Source organism: Artemia sp. Qi Xiang Cuo, chromosome 3 (assembly GCF_049724085.1).
Source record: "Artemia sp. Qi Xiang Cuo chromosome 3, ASM4972408v1, whole genome shotgun sequence".
Taxonomy (NCBI): Eukaryota; Metazoa; Arthropoda; class Branchiopoda; order Anostraca; family Artemiidae; genus Artemia; species Artemia sp. Qi Xiang Cuo.
Genome location: NC_142796.1, coordinates 1,361,070 through 1,381,911, shown reverse-complemented (window position 1 = coordinate 1,381,911; position 20,842 = coordinate 1,361,070). Strand labels below are relative to the sequence as shown.

Here is a 20,842-nt window from a genome sequence, read left to right as displayed (position 1 = left end):
TAAAAATGAGCAAACTCTATAATTTACATTTTTTTTTTTACCCTGGAGGCTGTGGGGCATGGCATACCTGAGTGCATAATTGTTAAACCTTTGACTATCTCGAATTTTTTTTCAATATTTCTATTAGTGTTTGGGACGGATATAAAAGGGCAAGGGGGTCGGTTGCCCTCCGACTATTCTTTAATATCCTCCTCAACATGTTCAAACTGGATATTGTTTTTTAAGGGTATTGGGTCAGCCCCCTCCCCATTCTCCAAGATAATGAAATCTTGCTCTAAATTGTTTATACATTATGTGCATTTCCTACTTGATTTCTTCCAGGGGCACATCCCTTACCCTTGGAAAAAGTTCGCATGGACGTTTTGGGAGTCACTGCTAAGAACATATACAATCCCGTGTTGCTAGAATATTTTTGCATTAATCTTTCCCATGGCGTCAGACTGTCTTTCAAAAGTTTTTTCTTTTTATTATGTTGTTCCAAAGCGTTGCCAAGATACGCTGATCTATTGCAAAGTTTATTCTCAACAAACAAGTAAGCCGCTATGTGGAAGTGTGAGAAGTTAGGAAAAATAAATAAATCGCTAGATTTTTTTACCTTTGGAGATATTGATGGAAATGGGAATAATTCATGTATTTTATGCACTGGCAATAACGACAAAGCTTGCATATATGTATGTATATCAAATTTTAATTATATCAGACTTTTATAAACATATTGGGCTAAACAAAACAGCGTAAACTGTTAAAATATAGACTGGAATAATATTCAATGGGTGAGAATTAAAGTCTTACTTGCAAGGCCAACAAGTTCATGCGGAGGAATATGGTCACGTATCAGGACCGAGTTCTCTTGATCTAGTGGGAGGAGGTAATGTCCGACTCGTGAAAACATAACAAAAATTCATACAAATTTATGATGCGTTTAAAAAAAATATATATACCCCCTCCCCCCAAAAATACTGGATGCATTCTTGCCTACAGGAGTCAGTACTAGGGCACATATTTTTCCTAGCTGACATCAATTACTTGCCAAGATGCTTATTGTTGGGCCCCTGGTCCTAATCACAGGCAGCGCAATCACGCTGTATAAGTAAAGAACGATGTTGGCACAATTTATTATTTTTTTTCCCATACCAGGGCACTTCGTATCGAAGGAGTTGTCGTAGAATCTTTGAAAAGGGCTCATTCGATTGGAAATTGGAATGGCTAGTGCCCTTTTTAATCGTCGAAAGTGATTGGAAGGTAGTTGGTTTCCAGATAGAAATCTATGGTTTTGAGGAGGTCACTCCCTCACAACCCTCAGGCCAAGGGTTTTAAGTTATGCCATGGGGACATATAAAAACGATGTTGGCACAATGAAATATTTATTATATTTTCCCTTTAGACCAGGGCACTTCGTATCGACGAAGTTGTCGTAAAAACTTCGAAAAGGGCTCATTCAATTGGAAATTGGAGTGGCCGGTGCCCTTTTTATAGTCGAAAGCGGCTGGAAGCCAACTAACACCCCTTCCACGCCCACCATTTCCCGAAACATACCCAATCAAAATTTTAAGATAGCAATTTGGTTCATCGTAGTTGATTTCCAGATAGAAATTATGTTTTTGAGGAGGACACTCCCCCAAAGCCATCAGGGCAAGGGTTGTAAGTTATGCCCTTGGGGCATATTAGGTTTTTACAGAAAGTGTTGTCGCAGAAACTTCAAAAAGGGCTCATTCGATTGGAAATTCAAAGATTTAGTGCCCTTTTTAATAGTCGAAAGCGATTTGAGGGCAATTAACCACCCTCTCACGCCCACCTTTTCCCCAAACACATCGAATCAAAATTTTAAGATCGCCATTTTGTTCAACGTAGTTTAAAATTCGGGAAAATAGATCTTTGAGGATGAACGCCCCCCCCACAGCCCTCAAGGCAAGGGGTGTAAGTTATGCCCCTTGGGCATATAAGGTTTTTATAGAACGCGTTGTCGTAGAAACTTCAAAAAGGGTTCATTCGCTTAGAAATTGAAATGGCTAGTGCCCTTTTTAGTAGTCAAAAGTGATTGGAAGGCAACTAAAACCCCTTCCACGCCCACCATTTCCCCAAACAAATCCAATAAAAATTTTGAGATGGCCATTTTGTTCCACGTAGTTGAAATTTCAGGAAATTATATCTTTGTACACTCCCCCCACAGTCTTCAGGGCAAGGTTTATAAGTTATGCCCTGGGGGCATATAAGTTTTTATTGAAATCTTTGTCGTAGAAACTACAAAAAGGGCTCATTCAGTTGGAAATTCAAAGGGCTGGTGCCCTTTTTAATAGTCTCAAAAGTGATTTGAGGGTAACTAACCTCCCTCTCACGCCCACCTTTTCCCCAAACACATCCAATCAAAATTTTTAGATAGACATTTTATTCAAAGTAGTTGGAAGTTTTGGAAATTAGGTCTTTAAGGATGACACCCCCTCCCCCCACCCCCCTCAGGGCAAGGATTATAAGTTATGCCCTGGGGGCATATAAGGGTTTTATAGAAAGCGATGTTATAGAAACTTCAAAAAGGGCTCATTCAATTAGAAATTGAAAGGGCTAGTGCCCTTTTAATAGTCGAAAGTGACTGAAGGGCAACTAGCCCCCTCTTACGCCCACCATTTCCCCAAACACATCCGATCCAAAGTATCCATTTTGTTCAACGTAGTCAAAAGTTCCGGAAATTAGGTCTTTTAGGATCATAACCCCATCAGAACCCTTAGTGCAAGGGTTGTAAGGTATGCCCTGGGGGACATATAAGGTTTATATACCTTATATGTCCCCTTCTCACGCCCACCATTTCCCCAAACACATCCAATCAAAATTTTCAGATAGCCATTTTGTTCAACGTAGCAGAAAGTTCTGGAAATTGTTTCTTTGAGGATGACCCCCCCGAGCCCTCAGGGCAAGGGTTGTAAGTTATGCCCTGGTGGCATATAAGGTTTTTATTTAAAGCGTTGTCGTAGAAACTTCAAAACGGCTCATTTGATTGGAATTTGAAAGGGCTAGTGCCTTTTTTAATAGTTGAAAGTAATTGAAGAGCGACTAACATGAAGCCGTCCTGGCTAAGTGGACGTACGCTGGGTTGAGAATTCTTTGTCCAAGGGGTACAGGTTCGATCCCAAACGTGGTCAGTTATTTGGTTTGTGACGCGGGTCATGGGCGCGACTTTGTAAGCTCAGCCAGAGCCAATCCAGCTCTAAACGGATTTCTGAATAAATCTTAGGAAGGTAAGCAAGAAGGGCCTGCGAGAGCACGGAATGGCTGGCCCCCAGCCTCCCTTTAAATTTCCTTGCGTAAGGGTCATGAAACGGAGATCAGCACCGCCGGTTTGGACCTTAAGGGTCTAGTGCCGTCATACTTACTTACTTACTTACTTACTCTCACGCCCATCATTTTCGCAAACACATCCAATCAAAATTTTGAGATAGCCATTTTGTTTAATGTAGTTGAAAGTTATGGAAATTAGGTCTTAGAGGATGGCAACCACCCTCACAGCCCTTAGGGTAGAGAGTAGGAACCCCTTATTGATTACAAGGGGGAGTGACGTCACAGCAACAAGCCCTTTGTTCTAGGCCAATCAAAGAGCTAGAAATATTAAGCTAAGTGACATCAGACCAGACTTCTAGGAATTATTAGCTTGAATTTACGTAATAGCCCCAAGAGTTCATAGCAACCGCAACTAATATAAGGAAGAATTGTCACTATAGTTGATATTAGTCTGAGAAAAGAATTCAAGGAGAGAGAACAGTTTGACTTTACTCATTTATTTATTTGTCAAGATATATATTTGCAATAATGAGTGGTATGTTTACACTATTAGAAGTTGATAGTGGAGTTGGTAGCAGCATCAGAAGCAATGATACAAGAGCACCAAACATTGCGGTAGAGATCACAAGAGGATCTTGACTTTTTTCAAGTGGGAAGAAGTGTATGCAAGATACGTGATATCTTTGAGAAAATTTAAATTGGAGGACCAATTATGCTTCGCTGCAAAAGTCGATATAGTACATATACATAGATTTCAAAGTGCCTTAAATGCAGTAGTGAAGTATATTGAGGACAATAAGTTATATCGGTAATTGTATATGTGTAATATATTAATTGTTGCAATTATGCTCACACCAACAATAAAATTGTTTCGAAATCAAAAATGTTCCATTTCTTTTTGTTAGATTTTTTTAAAGTAGGTTATCGAATATTCTTGAAGTAGAAAGAATCGTGGTTAGTCTAGAGTCAGCAGTGAGAGTGTTATAATTGAAAAATGAATGAATTTGAGAAAGAGAAAATTATATCGAATTTTGTGATTATGGAAAAATGTTTGATTTTAGATGACGATTTTCTCGAGTTATCTCTTCAACGGAAAATATTTTTTCAGGGAACACTTGACAATATAATGAAAATGATTCTCCACCGTTGGAGAAAAAACATGAAGTATTTTACGAGTAGATTTAAGGTGTTCATTTTTATGATGATATTCATCTTGCAATTATTTCAATAAAAACATTTTATTGCATTGCTTGCTATTTTTGAAATCAAGCTATGCAATTTCTGTTTGTTATAGTTTCAACTGTATAAGTTGTTTGTGCTTAATCTTTAATATAACAACGGAGAATAGCTTTCGTTGTACAAAAGAAGAGATAGAAATTACTTTTAGGAATTACTTGGACAGGAAAAAGTTAGAATTTCTAGGATGTGGTCGCTATAATGGACAAGTTCCAATTTTCAATATAGAGTCTCCATTAAGAGTTATAAACGTGTAAGAAAACAGTAACCAGAACGTCTTTCAGACCTCATCTTTGAGAGTTAGACAAGCGAAATATTGAACATTCAATTCTGACATTTTCTTGCTTAACATTATCAAATATGACAATTTAGAATGTTATCGTTTTAAAAGTTCCCCATGGTCTAAATGTTTCCTGATTATGACTTTTGTATTTACTAACCTTAGGCATTTCCACTTCAACTGTTCATGCAAACATCCAGCAATAAAATCAATATTAAAAGGAAAATTATCACCATTTTAAAAAATTTTGCACGTCGAAACCTCTATTTCCAAACACATTTTTTGACCGACTAATGTAAACGGGTAGAAAATGCGATACTGATTGAATATGTTCGTTAAACGTTGAATTGTTCCTTATTCATAATGCGCGAACTAGACACATAAATTAAGTTTTAGATGGATCTATGCCCTTCTTTTTCAAAATTAGCTGGTTGAAATATTAAACAATGTAGGCGACTTATGAAAACTTAAATTTTTTTCAGGGAGGTGGGGGATGATCCAAGGCTCATTGGTTAAATTATAATGCCCTTCTTTTTCAAAATTAGCTGGTGGAAATATTAAACAATGTAGGCGACTTATGAAAAATTTAATATTTTGTTTTAGGGAGGCGGGGGATGATCCAAGAGCTCATGGGGTACATTCTTATGCCAATCTTTTTCAAAATTAGCTGGTGGAAATATTAAACAGTGTAGGTGACTTATGAAAACTTTATTATTTGTTTAGGGAGATTAGGGATGGTCCAAGGGCTCATTGGGCACATTCTTAAGCCATTCTTATTCAAAATTAGCTGTGGAAATATTACACAATATAGGTGACTTACGAAAACTTTAATATTTTCTAGGGAGGAGGGGGATGCTCCAAGGGCTCATTGGGTAGATTTTTTTGCCCTTCTTTTTCAGAATTAGCCGGTGGAAATATTAAACAATATAGGCAACTTATGAAAACTTTAATATTTTTGTAGGGAGGAGGAAGATGATCCAAGGGCTCATTGGGTACATTCTTATGCCATTCTCTTTCAAAATTAGCTTGTGGAAATATTAAACAATGCAGGCGACTTATGAAAACTTTAATATTTCTTAGGAAGAAGGGGAATGATCCAAGGGCTCATTGGGTGCATTTTTATGTCTTTCTTTTTCAAAATTAACTGGTGGAAATATTAAACAATGTAGGTGACTTATGAGAACTTTTCGATATTTTCTTAGGGCGGAGGGGGATGATCCGAGGGCTCACTTGGTACATTCCTATGCTCTTCTTCTTAAAAATTAGCTGGTGGAAATATTAAACAATGTAGGCAACTTGAGAAAACTTTAATTTTTTTAGGGAGGTTGGGGATGATCCAAGAGCTCATTGGGTACTTTCTTGTGCCCTTCTTTCTCAAAATTAGCTGGTGGAAATATTAAACAATGTAGGTGACTTATGAAAATTTTAATATTTTTTTAAGCAGGCGGGGGATGATCCAAGAGGTCATGGGGTACATTCTTATGCCATTATTTTTCAAAATTAGCTGGTGGAAATATTAAACAATGTAGGCGACTTATGAAAACTTTACTATTTTTCTTAGGGTGGTGGGGGATGGTCCAAGGGCTCATTTTACACAATATAGAAATTTCATTCAAGAAATTATGAAAAATTGTAAGCAAGTAACAAACTCTTTCTTGAATTCACCTCTTGGATACACAATACAGAAATTTCACTTAAGAAATTTTGACAAATTGTAAGTAAGTAACAAAATGTTTCTTGAATTTACCTCTTGGATACAAAATACAGAAATTTCATTCAATAAATTATGAAAAATTGTAATTAAGTAACAAACTCTTTCTTGAATCCGCCTCTTGGATACACAAAACAGAAATTTCATTCAAGAAATTATGAAACATTGTAAGTAAGTAGCAACCTCTTTCTTCAATTCCTCTCTTGGATAAACAATACAGAAATTTCATTCCAGGAATTATGAAAAATTGTAAGTAAGTAAGAAACTCTTTCTTGATATCACCTATTTTATAAACAATTCAGAAATTTCATTCAAGAAATTATGAAAAATTGTAAGTAAGTAACAAATTCTCTCTTGAATTAACCTCATGGTTACACAATACACAAATTTCATTCAAAAAATTATAAAAAATTGTAAGTAAAAATCAAACTCTTTCTTGAATTCGCCTCTTGGATATACAATACAGAAATTTCTTTCAAGAAATTATGAAAAAATTGTAAGTAAGTAACAAACTCTTTTTTTAATTCACCTCTTGGATACACAATACATACATTTCATTCAATAAGTTATGAAAAATTGTAAGTAAGTAACAAAATCATTATTCAATTCACCTCATGGTTACACAATACAGATATTTCATTCAAAAAATTATGAAAAAATTGTAAGTAAATATCAAACTCCTTCTTGAATTCGCGTCTTGGATAATTTATTATCCAAGAGGATAATAATTTATTAAATGAAATTTCCTAATTTATTTCATATTTTGTTTTCAAAATTTTTCATAATTTATTAAATGAAATTTCCATATTGTGTATCCAAGAGGTGAATTCAAGAAATAGTTTGTTACTTACTTACAATTTTTTCATAATTTCTTGAATGAAATTGATGTATTGTGTATCCAAGAGGTGAATTCAAAAAACAGAGTTTGTTACTTACTTACAATTTTTTCATAATTTCTTGAATGAAATTTCTGTGTTGTTTATCCAAAAGGTGAATTCAAGAAAGAGTTTGTTACTTACTTACAATTTTTCATAATTTCTTGAATGAAATTTCTATATTGTGTATACACGAGGTTAATTCAAGAAAGAGTTTGTTACTTACTTACAATTTTTCATAATTTCTTGAATGAAATTTCTGTATGGTGTATGCAAGAGGTGAATTCAAGAAAGAGTTTGTTACTTACTTACACTTTTTCATAATTTCTTGAATGAAATTTCTGTATCGTGTATCAAAGAGGCGAATTCAAGAAAGAGTATGTTACTTACTTATAATTTTTCATAATTTCTTGAATGAAATTTCTGTATTGTGTATCCAAGAGGTGAATTCAAGAAAGAGTTTATTATTTACTTACAATTTTTCATAATTTCTTGAATGAAATTTCCATATTGTGTATCCAAGAGGTGAATTCAAGAATGAGTTTGTTACTTACTTAAAATTTTTTCATAATTTGTTGAATGAAATTTCTTTATTGTGTATTTAGGAGGTGAATTCAAGAAAGAGTTTGTTGCTTACTTACAATTTTTAATAATTTCTTGAATTAAATTTCCATATTGTGTATCCAAGAGGTGAATTCAAGAAAGAGTTTCATACTTGCTTACAATTTTTTTTATTATTTCTCAAATGAAATTTCTGTATTGTATATCCAAGAGGTGAATTCAAGAAAGAGTTTGTTACTTACTTACAATTTTCCATAATTTCTTGAATGAAATTTCCATATTGTGAATCCAAGAGGTGGCTTCAAGAAGAGATTTGTTACTTACTTACAATTTTTTCATAACTCATTGAATAAAATTTCCATATTGTGTATCCAAGAGGTGAATTCAAGAAAGAGTTTGTTACTTACTTACAATTTTTTCGTAATTTCTTGAATGAAATTTTAATATTGTGTATCCAGGAGTTGAATTCAAGAAAGAGTTTGTTTCTTACTTACAATTTTTTCATAATTTCTTGAATAAAATTTCTGCATTGTGTATACAAGAGGTGAATTCAAGAATGAGTTTGTTACTTACTTATAATTTTTCATAATTTCTCGAATGAAATGTCTGTAGTGTGTATCCAAGAGGTGAATTGAAAAAACACTTTATTACTTACTTACAATTTCTCATAATCTCTTGAACGAAGGGTCCGTATTGTGTATCCAATAGGTGAATTAAAGAAAGATTTTATTACTCACTTACTATTTTTTCATTATTTCTTGAATGAAATTCCTCTATTGTGTATCCAAGAGGTGAATTCAAAAAAAGAGTTTGTTACTTACTTAAAATTTTTTCATAATCCCATGAGTGAAATTTCTGTATTGTGTATCCAAGAGGTGAATTCAAGAAAGAGTTTGTTACTTACTTACGATTTTTCATAATTTCTTGAATGAAATTTCTGTATTGTGTATCCAAGAGGTGAATTCAAGAAAGAGTTTGTTACTTACTTGCAATTTCTCATAATTTTTTGAATAAATTTCTGTATTGTGTATCCAAGAGGTGAATTCAAGAAAGAGTTTGTTACTTACTTACAATTTCTCATAATTTTTTGAATAAATTCATAATTTCTTGAATGAAATTTCCATATAGTGTATCCAAAAGGTGAATTCAACAAAATGTTTATTACTTACTTACATTTTTTCATAATTTATTGAATGAAATTTCCATATTGTGTATCCAAGAGGTGAATTCAAGGAAGAGTTTGTTACTTAATTACAATTTTTCCATAATTTCGTGAATGAAATTTCTGTATTGTTTATTCAGGAGGTGAATTCAAGAAAGAGTTTGTTGCTTACTTAAAATTTTTCATAATTTCTTTAATGAAATTTGCATATTGTGTATCCAAGAGGTGTATTCAAGAAAGAGTTTGTTACTTACTCACAATTTTTTCATAATTTCTTGAATGAAATTTCTGTATTGTGTATACAAGAGGTGAATTCATGAATGAGTTTGTTACTTACTTACAATTTTTAATAATTTCTTGAATTAAATTTCCATATTGTGTATCCAAGAGGTGAATTCAAGAAAGAGTTTGTTACTTGCTTACAATTTTTTTTATTATTTCTCGAATGAAATATCTGTATTGTGTACCCAAGAGGTGAACTCAAGAAAGAGTTTGTTACTTACTTACAATTTTTTCATAATTTCTTGAATGAAATGTCTTTATTGTGTGTCCAAGAGATAAATTCAAGAAAGAGGTGAATTGAGACTTTATTAAAAATCCAATATTATTAATAAAATCCGATGTATTTTCAACGTGGATGTTCCTGTTTCTGAAAACTGGAAACTCTCACTGCCTGTGCGTCTTTTTCGTACAAGTTCTTTTGACCTATCTCATTTTCTAATATATTCACTATGAGGCTGTTAGTAGTAGTATCAATATTTCTGAATATTTCTTTTCTTACATCTCCAGCTTTTTAATTAATATTCTAAACGTTTGACGTTCTAGCATACCCTAAAAATAATGGAAGTATGTCAAAATAATGCATAAAATATTTTTATTGAAATATTGACATGTAGAATATAAACATAAAAATATGTTGCATACATTATTATAAATAATTAATTTCATTGAACAACTTTGGATATTTTAAAGCTGTTTCATAAAATACTTCATCATGTTCTCTCTTGATGATGCAGCTATTGTCTTCTCTTAGTTCGTAATCAGTAGAATAATAATTATTCTATTTTGTGTCATACTCTATTTTTACTGGGGTGTCACATAAATGTGACAAACCCCTATGCCTTCCCAAGGCCAGAACATAATTTGCACTTTACTCAAAAAATACAAATGAATGTGCATTGTCGGTTTAATATACATATACTGATATTTAGTAATCAAAATGTTAATATTATTTGATTTATTAAAGTTATAAAAGTAAAAACATTTGTATTTTTTTTCAGTAAAGTGCAAAATATGTTCTGGCCTTGAGAGGGCAGCTTGAGCCCGACTTATGTTAATTTCTGCTTGTTTTGAGTTTGACTCAGTTATTTATTGTATTTTCTGTTGGTTTTGGGTTTCATTTGTTTATCGATGCTGATTTGTGGTAGTTTCACGATTGGTAGATTATTTGATTTTATTTTCGCTCATTTATTGTTTAATGGAGTTCTTTACTTTTCTTCGAAAAACTTATTTTGTGGAAAAATTTTTTTAATTAATCATCAAATAAAGGTCCTTTCTGTAATTTTTTTCTAGACTCATTGCTGGACCTCTTACCCTAATTATTAGTTAAATGTCCTTTTTGTCCTTATTAATTCACTCTAAGCTCCGTTTTTTCTTTTTCTATTTTTTGTTCCATTATAATCTTTTACGTCTCAAAGGAAAAAGCCATTTAAAGGGACAAGTATAAAATTTTTAGACAGTTCGTGGTAATGAACTGTAAGTAAGAAACGATGCAGCTCAATAGTAACTGAAACTCTAAGAAACAAAGTTGTGATAATAATAGATACATCAAAAGAATCAAATTTTCAAGTTTATTCCAAATATGTAAAATTCATAATATTTAGTGTTACCCATCAAAAGTTACGAGCCTGGGAAAATTTGCCCAGTTTCTGAAAAGGAGGGGAAACAACCCCAAAAATCAAGTGAACTTAATGAAAATGACATCGTCAAATTCAGCATACCAGAGAACTCTAATGTAGAGGTTTCAAGCTCCTATGTACAGAAATGTGGAATTTTGCATTTTTTGCCGGAAGAAAGATCACGGATGCGTGTTTGTTTTGTTATTAATTAAAAAAAAACTTTCCGAAAAATAAGTTTTTCAAAGAAAAGTAAAGGCCATTTTAAACTTAAGCTCAGAAGATACAAATACCTGTTAAAATTCAAACTCAAAACGACCAGAAATTAGTATTAAAGAATAAATAAAACCCAAAACGAACAGAAATTAAATAAACAATCATAGCAAAAAACATACAACAAGTAATAACATAGATCTATAAATAAAGCTTAAAGCGAGTAATGCTTAGATTGAATATGAAAACCAAGCTTAAAACAAAAAAAAATATTTTTATATTGAAGTATAAATGAAACTTAAAACAAACAGAAATTAAATAAACAATCAATGCGAATAAACATACAATATATATTAATGTAAATGAATAAATATATCTTAAAACGTGTAAAACTTAAATTGAATACACAAATCAAGTTTGAATCGAATAAAATAACTACAAACAAGAGTTTGGGTATCGCCTCACTGCAGAAGCCTAAAACCTACTGCGTCATTGCCGCTTTACTGAAAACAATTCTTTGAAATATTTTCACTTTTGTAGCTTTAAGACATCAAAATTAATTAATATTTTAGGGAATAAATATCAGCATATGTATATTAAATTGACAATGCACATTTTTTTTCAGTAAACTCATTTGAGTTTTTTTCAGTAAAGTACAAATTATATTTATATTATATTTATATTAAATTATATTTATATTTATAAATCATAATTATTCCGAACACAGCAGCAACAGGGTTGTGTGAAATTGAATAAAGGACTGTTGGCCAATTCTGTGAGAAAGATTATTTATTTCTACCCAAATTTTGCCTTAATTGCTTATATTTGTACCTAGGTGTTATTTTAAGTGGATTCCCTTGGTGTGTCACTTTGTTTACCTGGATTTTGAAGTTAGAATTTTTTTTTTTTATTCTAATTCCCAAGGGACCTACCCTTTGTCTCAATTCATCTAAACAGCTGATCGAACAGCTGTGGCTGTTTGTAAATAAAGCCAAGCTTCTTCTTCTTCTTAATTTGCAGTCAGGAACGGAGCACAGTTGCCAAACGATAATTATTAAAAACGCCACAGATTACGTTGGCCTTCCATTTTCTGCGTACTTTTGGTGATGATTTGTTCTCCGTACTTTTGGTGATAATTTGTGCAGAAGGGAGCAATATCAAACAAACAAGAGGCCGAGTTGGTACCAGCGGGATTTAATCCTTAAACTGCTGTGACTAGGTGATTTGAGTATTGCACTTCCCACATTTTGTCTACCTCAAGAACTTTCAGGGCAAAAAGAACTTCAAATTAGAAAATATATTGGCTGAGAAGTGTATTTAGAAAGCATATTGGCATATTATTCGCCAGGACCACAGAATACGAAGGTGTGTAACTTGTAGAAATTACATCCTTTGTGTTGACCTTGGCGTCCTTGAGAGTGGATCAAGTGAAATCTTAGAATAGTTTTTTGGAAAAATAAATAGGACATAGACTATTTTATATACTTGTTGATCAGTTTTGACTATTCTTTTCATCGAATCCTGTGTAATTATCGAACTTAAGCTCGCGATAAAAGTGCCTACGTGACCGCCCGCCCACGTGCCTTTTTAATTTTTAACCCGGGCGCCAAGTTTTGATCGCTTGGCGTTGTACTGTGGTTTTGTTCTCAGCCGAGTTCTCAGCGAAGAAATAGAAGAAAATGCCGCCGAAAGTGTCAACAAACAAGAGAACCCGGGTAAGCCCAAAGAAAAATGAAGATGAGTGTGGTAGCTGTAGACGCGAACTTTATGGACAGTCCCAAGCTTTGTCTTGTGATGGTTGTGATAAGTGGCTGTGCATAGATTGCGTTGGAATCTCAAAATCAGAATACCAACTATTTTGCAAAATGACTGACAGCCTCACCTGTGAGTGGTTCTGTCCTGTGTGTAAGGTTACTGGGAATAGCAGCCTTGGCTCAAATGCTACACAAAAGCTTATCGAAGCTACCGTTTCAAAAGCTGTGACCTCTTCTCTGGATCAGTTTCAGCAAGATCTTAAACAAGAACTGGGGAACATTAACAGCAAAATCTCTAACTTAGAAAGTGAGATCGCAGGCAAGTGCACCCTAGCAGAAGTTGAATCCAAATTAGAAGATATAGTTACTAGCAGGCTGAACCGGTGTCAGAGCGATACTACCAAGAACTTTGAAAGTGATGTTAGACGGATCATCCGTGAGGACAGAGAGAGACAGAAAAGGCAGCTCAACATCGTAGTTTACGGAGTTCCTGAATCATGTGAAGAGGCAGCTGATATTCTGATGTTTATTCAGGATCATCTTGCCCAGTCATACAATCTGCCCTCTGTCAAAATTTTGAAGCCGCAGCGGCTCGGGAACAATCCACCGAAACCAGGTGACCGACCTAGACCTGTCCTCTTCCTCACTGATAACTACAAGATAAAAAAGGAGATTGTGACTAAGTCGAGGGAGCTGAAGGGTGCAGTGCAGTTTCACTTTGACCGCACAAAGGCGGAAAGGGAGAAACGAAAACAAATCCAAACTTCAAAAAACAGGGCAGCGACGGAGCACTAAAGTGCCCACTGCCTGCTGAGGATAGCCCATATGTAAATAGTTTCCACAGTTGTAGTAGTGTCGATGATAGTGATTAATTTAAGAATGGCAATAATAGTTGTGCTTTCCATTCATGCTCGAGCCCTAGCTCATCAGACATTAGTTTCAAGAGTTTGCCAAAAGTGATTCATTATAGTAACCCTCCACAGACTAGTCAAAAGAAATTATTGAAGCTTTTTTACACGAACATTGATACAGTGACAAATAAGCTTCCTGAACTAAAACTTACAACTACTGCTGAAGAATACGATGTGTTGTGTATCTGCGAGCTGACCCCCAAGAACTCTACTACCCCACTGGAAGATGATCATATCATGATCCCCGGATATCGCCTGTTCTCGAATCTCTCAACTCACCCCAGAAGAGGCGTTGCTGTTTATGTGAAGGATGTATTACAGGTCAGAGATTTGACTTTGAATCATGATTATTCCCCATGGGGTGAGAGTGTTTTTGTTAATATTGTTATTGGGGGGAACCCACTTCTAATAGGATGCGTTTATAGAAGCCCAAGCAGCCCAGATGCTGCTGCCTCGTATGGGGCTCTTACTCAATTAGCTGATCATGCATCTAAGCATTGTAACCAAGATTTTATTTTAATTGGAGATCTAAATATGCCTGATATTTTGTGGGTGGATGGAGCAGGTTACCATCAAAGTTCAACTGCAACTAACCCGTTTGTGGAATATTTAGGCAACAATAATCTGTACCAATTAATTGATCAGCCAACCCGTTACAAAAATAACCAGATACCATCTCTACTAGACTTGACAATCACTAACAACCCAGGACTGCTAGTGAATACTGATTACCTGCCCCCCATTGGCGCTAGCGATCACCTCTGTATTTCCCATGACTTGCTAATAAGTCAACCACCAAACAACTGCACCAAACGAACGTATACCGACTACAGCAGGGTCAGGGAAATACTACAGGCGGTTGCATGGGATCAAGTGACTAACAGTGATGATATAGAGCAAGCCTGGCTAAATTTCAAGAACGCCGTCCTCCATGTTGAGCAGCTTTGTACTTCAACGTCTTTTGTCAAGGCACCTAGAACACTGCCTCACATAGATCGACCCATTAAAAGAGCCATGAACAGGAAGAAAAAGGCACTTTCGAAGTACAAGAAGTGTGTATGCACACGACACTGGGAGCATTATGCCAGAGCCAGGAATAAGTTGAGACATCTAACTAGGTATTTTATGGCAGAATATGAGGAGAAGATAGCCTTTAGTATAAAGGAAAACCCTAAACGATTTTGGAGGTATGTGTCCAAGAAAGATAAGAACAGGCGATCAATACCATTCTTATTCAACGCTGAAGGGAAAAGGTTGGAAGACCCAGAAGCTATAGCAAACTTGCTTAACACTACATTCGCTTCGAACTTCTCCTCAGACTCATCAGCTGAACCCTCATGTCCTGACCCCAGACATATCGAACATCTTATGCCGAAACTCATCATCACGACTGAAGAGGTTAAGAAAAGACTATCAAAGCTGGACCCTAACAAAGCCAAAGGACCAGACGGCATCCATCCCAGGCTGCTCAAAGAAATCTCTGATATAGTCACCGAACCGCTCTGCTCCTTGTATAATCTGTCTTTGAAGACAAAGAAACTACCACCTGATTGGCGTACAGCAACAATAACTCCAATATTTAAGAAAGGTTCCAGAAGCCAGCCAGAGAACTACCGGCCCATAAGCCTTACCTCAGTCGTTGCTAAGCTGATTGAAGGAATTGTCAATGATGCCGTTATAGCTCACATGACAAGGAATGGTCTCCTTTACAGCGGCCAACATGGCTTTAGAAAAGGAATGTCCATTGAAACGAACCTGATCCAAGCTTATGAATCAATCACTGAGGTTATCGAATCGGGATCCCCTGTAGACGTGTTCCTACTGGACCAGGCAAAAGCCTTCGATAAAATGTCCCACCGGTACCTGATGATTAAACTGTCAGCATATCACATTGATGTAGACGTAGCCCAGTGGATCCATAGCTTTCTGTCTGATAGAATCCAGATTGCTGCAGTCTACGACCACAACGGAAACCTCGTGTACTCGGCACCAGTAAATGTCAGAAGTGGTGTGCCACAGGGAACTAAGTTGGGCCCGACTTTATTCAACCTCTACATTAACGATGCTCCTGAGGTTGTCCAGAATCTGCTGGAATTATATGCAGACGATTCCAAACTCTTTGGACCTGCCGCTTCTGACGAAGACTGCAATGCCCTGCAACAAGACTTAACAAACCTCTGCCAATGGGCCTCAACTTGGACACTAGAGTTTAACCCAAGCAAATGTAAAGTTTTACATCTTGGACTGAACAACCCTTGCCATAGCTACCATATGTTGGACTCTACTGGTGCTATAACACCCATCCAAAGCGCAGAGGAAGAACATGATCTCGGGGTAATCATAGATAATAAGCTGAAGTTCCATAGTCACTGCCGAACTCAAGCCGCAAAGGCAAACAAGATCCTAGGCCTAATCAAGCGATCAGTGACTAGTCGTCACCCCAGGGTCATTAAGAAGCTTTACACAGCCCTTGTCCGCCCTCATCTTGAGTTTGGGATGGCAGTTGCAAACCCCCACTTCAAATGCGATGCAGAGTTGCTTGAAAAAGTCCAGAGAAGAGCTACTAGGCTCCCATTTGCCAACCAACAAATCCCATATGAGCAACGCCTAGAAAAGCTTGATTTGCAAACTCTGACCTACCGTAGAAAAAGGAGGGACGTAATTTTGGCATATAAGTTGATGAATAGCAGTGTTATCAAGCCCATTCTCGAACAGGACCAGTCTAGCAGAGCGCGAGGTAACCCCATAAAACTCCGCCAAAGATTCAGCAGAAAGCGTGAGAAATACAACTTCTTCACCAATCGCGTTGTTCCGTTGTGGAATTCACTGAGCGATTCAACTGTTTCCGCAGCTTCAGTTAACAGCTTCAAGACTGGCGTTGACCATGACTGGAGGAACAAGCCATGGAGGACGCAGTGGGATGAGCCTGCATCCACCACTAGGGTCTATTAGTGTGTGATATTCAACTGTCCTGTATACGTGTAGGATGTGATGATCCACTAATGAATTGTGCAACGAACTCCTGTCAATACTACCTGGCGACATCTACAGGTTCCTGCAACCTTAGTCGCTAGAAGATGCGATTTAAGGTAATTTAAGGTATATTCTGGCTTTTAGAAAGCATAGGGGTTTTGAACCCTACTCACATTAATTTATGCTCGTTTTGAGTTTGACTCTAATATTTATTTTAATTTTTTTTCGTTTTGGGTTTCATTTATTTATTGATACTGATTTGGGGTATTTGTATGCTTGGTAGATTATATGATAGTCCGGACGCCAGGTGTTGAAAATGTGAACCATACCACGACGGAATGGGGCTGCTACGAGAATTAGCCTTCCTCCACCCCCTAAATTGACCATGCTGATTCAAAAATACCAATGGCACTTGCTTGCGAGTGGTGGAAAACTCCGAAACTTGACATTTTATTATATTTTGATGTTTCATGCAAGAAAATGCAGGTTCCACAAAGTTTGAGGAGCAGTTTTCCGCTCAAATAGAAATGCCTAAAAGCTATAGAATGTTTTCATAACAAACTAACACGATTAGTTACAAAAAATGACAGAGTTAAAAAAATGGCAAAACAATATGAGTCTTGAACAATCTTGGAAAGTATAAACAAAATCAAATTGAATATTAGATATATAATGGTATTAATTGTTGAAAGATCCATCACTTCAAGATTTTTTTTCACTGTAATTTTTATTTTCATTTTCAATGCTGTAGCAGCTGGAAAATAATAAATTTGTAATATACGAGTAAATCGTTTTCAGGGAAGCACCAATGACGCAGAAGGCTTTAGGTTTTTCAAACAGTTCGTGGTAACGAACTGTTAGTGAGGAGCGACCCGGCTCAATGGTAACCAAAAACTGTAGAAAACGGAATTTTGATACCAATAGATTCATCAAAAGAATCAGATTTTAATGCTGATTTCAAATATACAAGTTTCATTAAGTTTAGTCCTATGTATCAAAAGTTACGCGCCTGAGAAAATTTGCCTGATTTTCGAAAAAAGGGGGAAATACCCCCTAAAAGTTATAGAACCTTAATGAAAATCACACCATCATATTCAACGTATCAGAGAACCCTACTGCGGAGATTTCAAGCTCCTATCTACAAAAATGTGGAATTTCACATTTTTTGCCAGAAGAAAGATCACGGATGCGTGTATTATTTGTTGTTTTTTTCCCAGGGGTGATCGTATAGACGCAGTAGTCCTAGAATATCGTGGGAGGGCTCATTCGAACGGAAATTGAAAGTTCCGTGCCCTTTTTAAGTGACCAAAAAATGAAGGGCAACTGGGCCCCCTCCCACGCTCATTTTTTCCCAAAGTCACCCGATCAAAATTTTGAGATAGCCATTTTGTTCAACATGTTCGAAAATATAATAACTATGTCTTTTAGGATGACTTAATCCCCCAAAGTCCCCGGGAGGAGGGCTGAAAGTTATGAACTTTACCCAACGTTAACATATAGTATTGGTTATTGGGAAGTATACAGACGTTTTCAGAGGGGATTTTTTCTCGTAGTGGGGGGGGAGTGGGTCGGGGGATATGTGGGAGGATCTTACCATGAAGAAAGTTTTCTTGGGAGAAGGGACATTGCTATGAAGAGGGCGCCGGATTTCCCAGCATTATTTAAATAAAGATCAGAAATTATATATACAATAAAACAAGTTTTTTAACTGAAAGTAAGGAGCAAGATCAAAACTTAAAACGACAGAAAACATTACTTATATGGTTGGGTTCATCCCCTAGTCAATACCTCGCTCTTTAAGCCAAAGATTATTTAGTACTTTCATAAGAGCTATTTATTCTAATTAACGGCATTTGTGATTAAGGGGCTATTTTTAAAGTATTGGAACAAAATTCGAACTTTAGCTTAAAGAGCAAGGTATTGACTAGGGGGCGAACCCTCTAATATATGTAATAAAAATATAAGAATATAGAGGTTCGTTACGTAAACTAATACGTAAGTAAATCATATCTATTACTAATAAAAAGACTAGTATACGAAACTAAACAGGTTTCGAGAAAGCTATTCAACCAAATAGATGCGAAGCTATTATTCAATTTTTTTTTAATTATTCATTAATATTAATACAAAATAAAAACTTGCATTAATTCAAAACCGTTCAAAAATTAAATAAAAAAACAAGTTTTTTTAACTGAAAGTAAGGAACGACGTAAATACTTAAAACGAACAGAAATCATTCCGTATATGAAAGGGGCTGTCCCCTCCTCAGCGCCTCGCTCTTTACGATAAGGTTTTACTTTCTCACAACTCTCACATTTTCTTAAACAATGAAAAAATTTAGTGTAAAGAGCGAGGCGCTGAGGAGGGGACAGCCCCTTTCATATACGGAATAATTTCTGTTCGTTTTAAGTTTTAACGTCGTTCTTTACTTTCAGTTAAAAAAACTTGTTTTTATTTTATTTAATACAGTTACAGAAGGGGGCAGCATCCAAATTTTGCTTGTAGTGAAACTATATTTGTCTTGACCAATCTTTAAAAGAACTAATAAATTAAACTGAATATTTGATGCATAATGATATTAATTGCTGAAAGCTCATCAGTTCAAAATTTTACTGTAATTTTAATATTTATTTTTAGTATTAAGTACAAAAAAAAACATCTGTAATATAATTCGTTTTCAGTAAAGCGCCAATGACGCAGTAAGTTTTAGGCTTCTGCAGTGAGGCGATGCCCAAGCTCTTGTTTGTAGTTATTTTTATTCGATCCAAACTTGATTTGCATATTCAATTTAAGTTTCACTCGTTTTAAGATTTATTTATTCATTTACATTAATATATATTGTATGTTTGTTCGCATTGATTGTATATTTAATTGCTGTTCGTTTTAAGTTTCATTTATACTTTAATTGCAAAATATTTGTTTTTCGTTTTAAGTTTGATTTTCATATTCCATCTAAGTATTACTCGCTTTAAGATCTATTTATTCATTTATATTATTACTTGTTGTATGTTTTTTGCTATGATTGTTTATTTAATTTCTGTTCGTTTTGGGTTTCATTTATTCTTTAATAGTAATTTCTGGTCGTTTTGAGTTTGAATTTTAACAGGTATTTGTATCTCCTGAGCTTAAGTTTAAAATGGCCTTTACTTTTCTTTGAAAAACTTATTTTTCGGAATTTGTTTTTAATTAATTTTTGTTCGTTTTTGATTGCAAAAAGTTTCAAGTTTTTATGGCATGGGGGGTTGCTTACTGTCCGATTATTCTTGAATTTAAAGAACGGATCTAGAACTTTCAATTTAAATCGAATGAGGCTTTTTTCAAAGTCTATACGATTGACTCTTTGATAAAAACCTTATATATGAACAATAGACAGCTTGCATAACTTGTGAACAGCGATTAACAACAATGAATGGATTGAAAAAATAGCTCCAATAAGGGGGGTTTAGACCGTTTTACTTGCTGATACAAAGGGATCACGACTGTTTGGAATTGACCTTAATAGGAATTTGTGTGCCAAAGCAATTTTGCATCTATCACAGAGTATGTATTTTAACCTTATAATCGGATAATTATAATATATTTCCTATGTGTTCTTCCCATATAAAACCCCTTCCCATAAGTTATAAGCCCCCCTTAATAAGTTAGGCCCCAGGGCATAACTTACAACGCCTACCCCTGGGCCCTGGTGGGCTATGTCGACACCGGAATTTTTTGTTATCAGAACTTTGAACTATTCTAACAAAATATCTATCTCAAAATTTTTATCTGATACATTTAGGGCGGGGAGAAGGGAGAGGGGCTAGTTCCCCTTCAATCTCTTTTGACTCTTAAAAAGTGGACAAGAAATTTCAACTTTCAATCAAATGAGCCCTCTCTAAAGTTTATACGAGCATCCCTTCCATAAGAAATAATATGAAGGATTCAGAGAATCCTTAAGTTACAACCCTTGCCCTGAGGGCTTTGGGGGAGTTGTAATCCTCAAAGACCTAATTTCCAGAACT

General features: G+C 35.3%; 1 protein-coding gene across 1 annotated transcript in view; it reads left to right on the top strand.

Moving 5' to 3' along the window:
• Positions 1-542: 542 nt before the first annotated feature.
• Positions 543-20,842, top strand: part of BBS1 (Bardet-Biedl syndrome 1) — a 130,647-nt gene continuing 110,347 nt past the window's right edge. The window contains exon 1 of the mRNA XM_089087266.1: positions 543-671. Within this exon, the coding sequence (XP_088943392.1) occupies positions 543-671 (129 nt within the window). The remainder of the gene's footprint in view (positions 672-20,842) is intronic.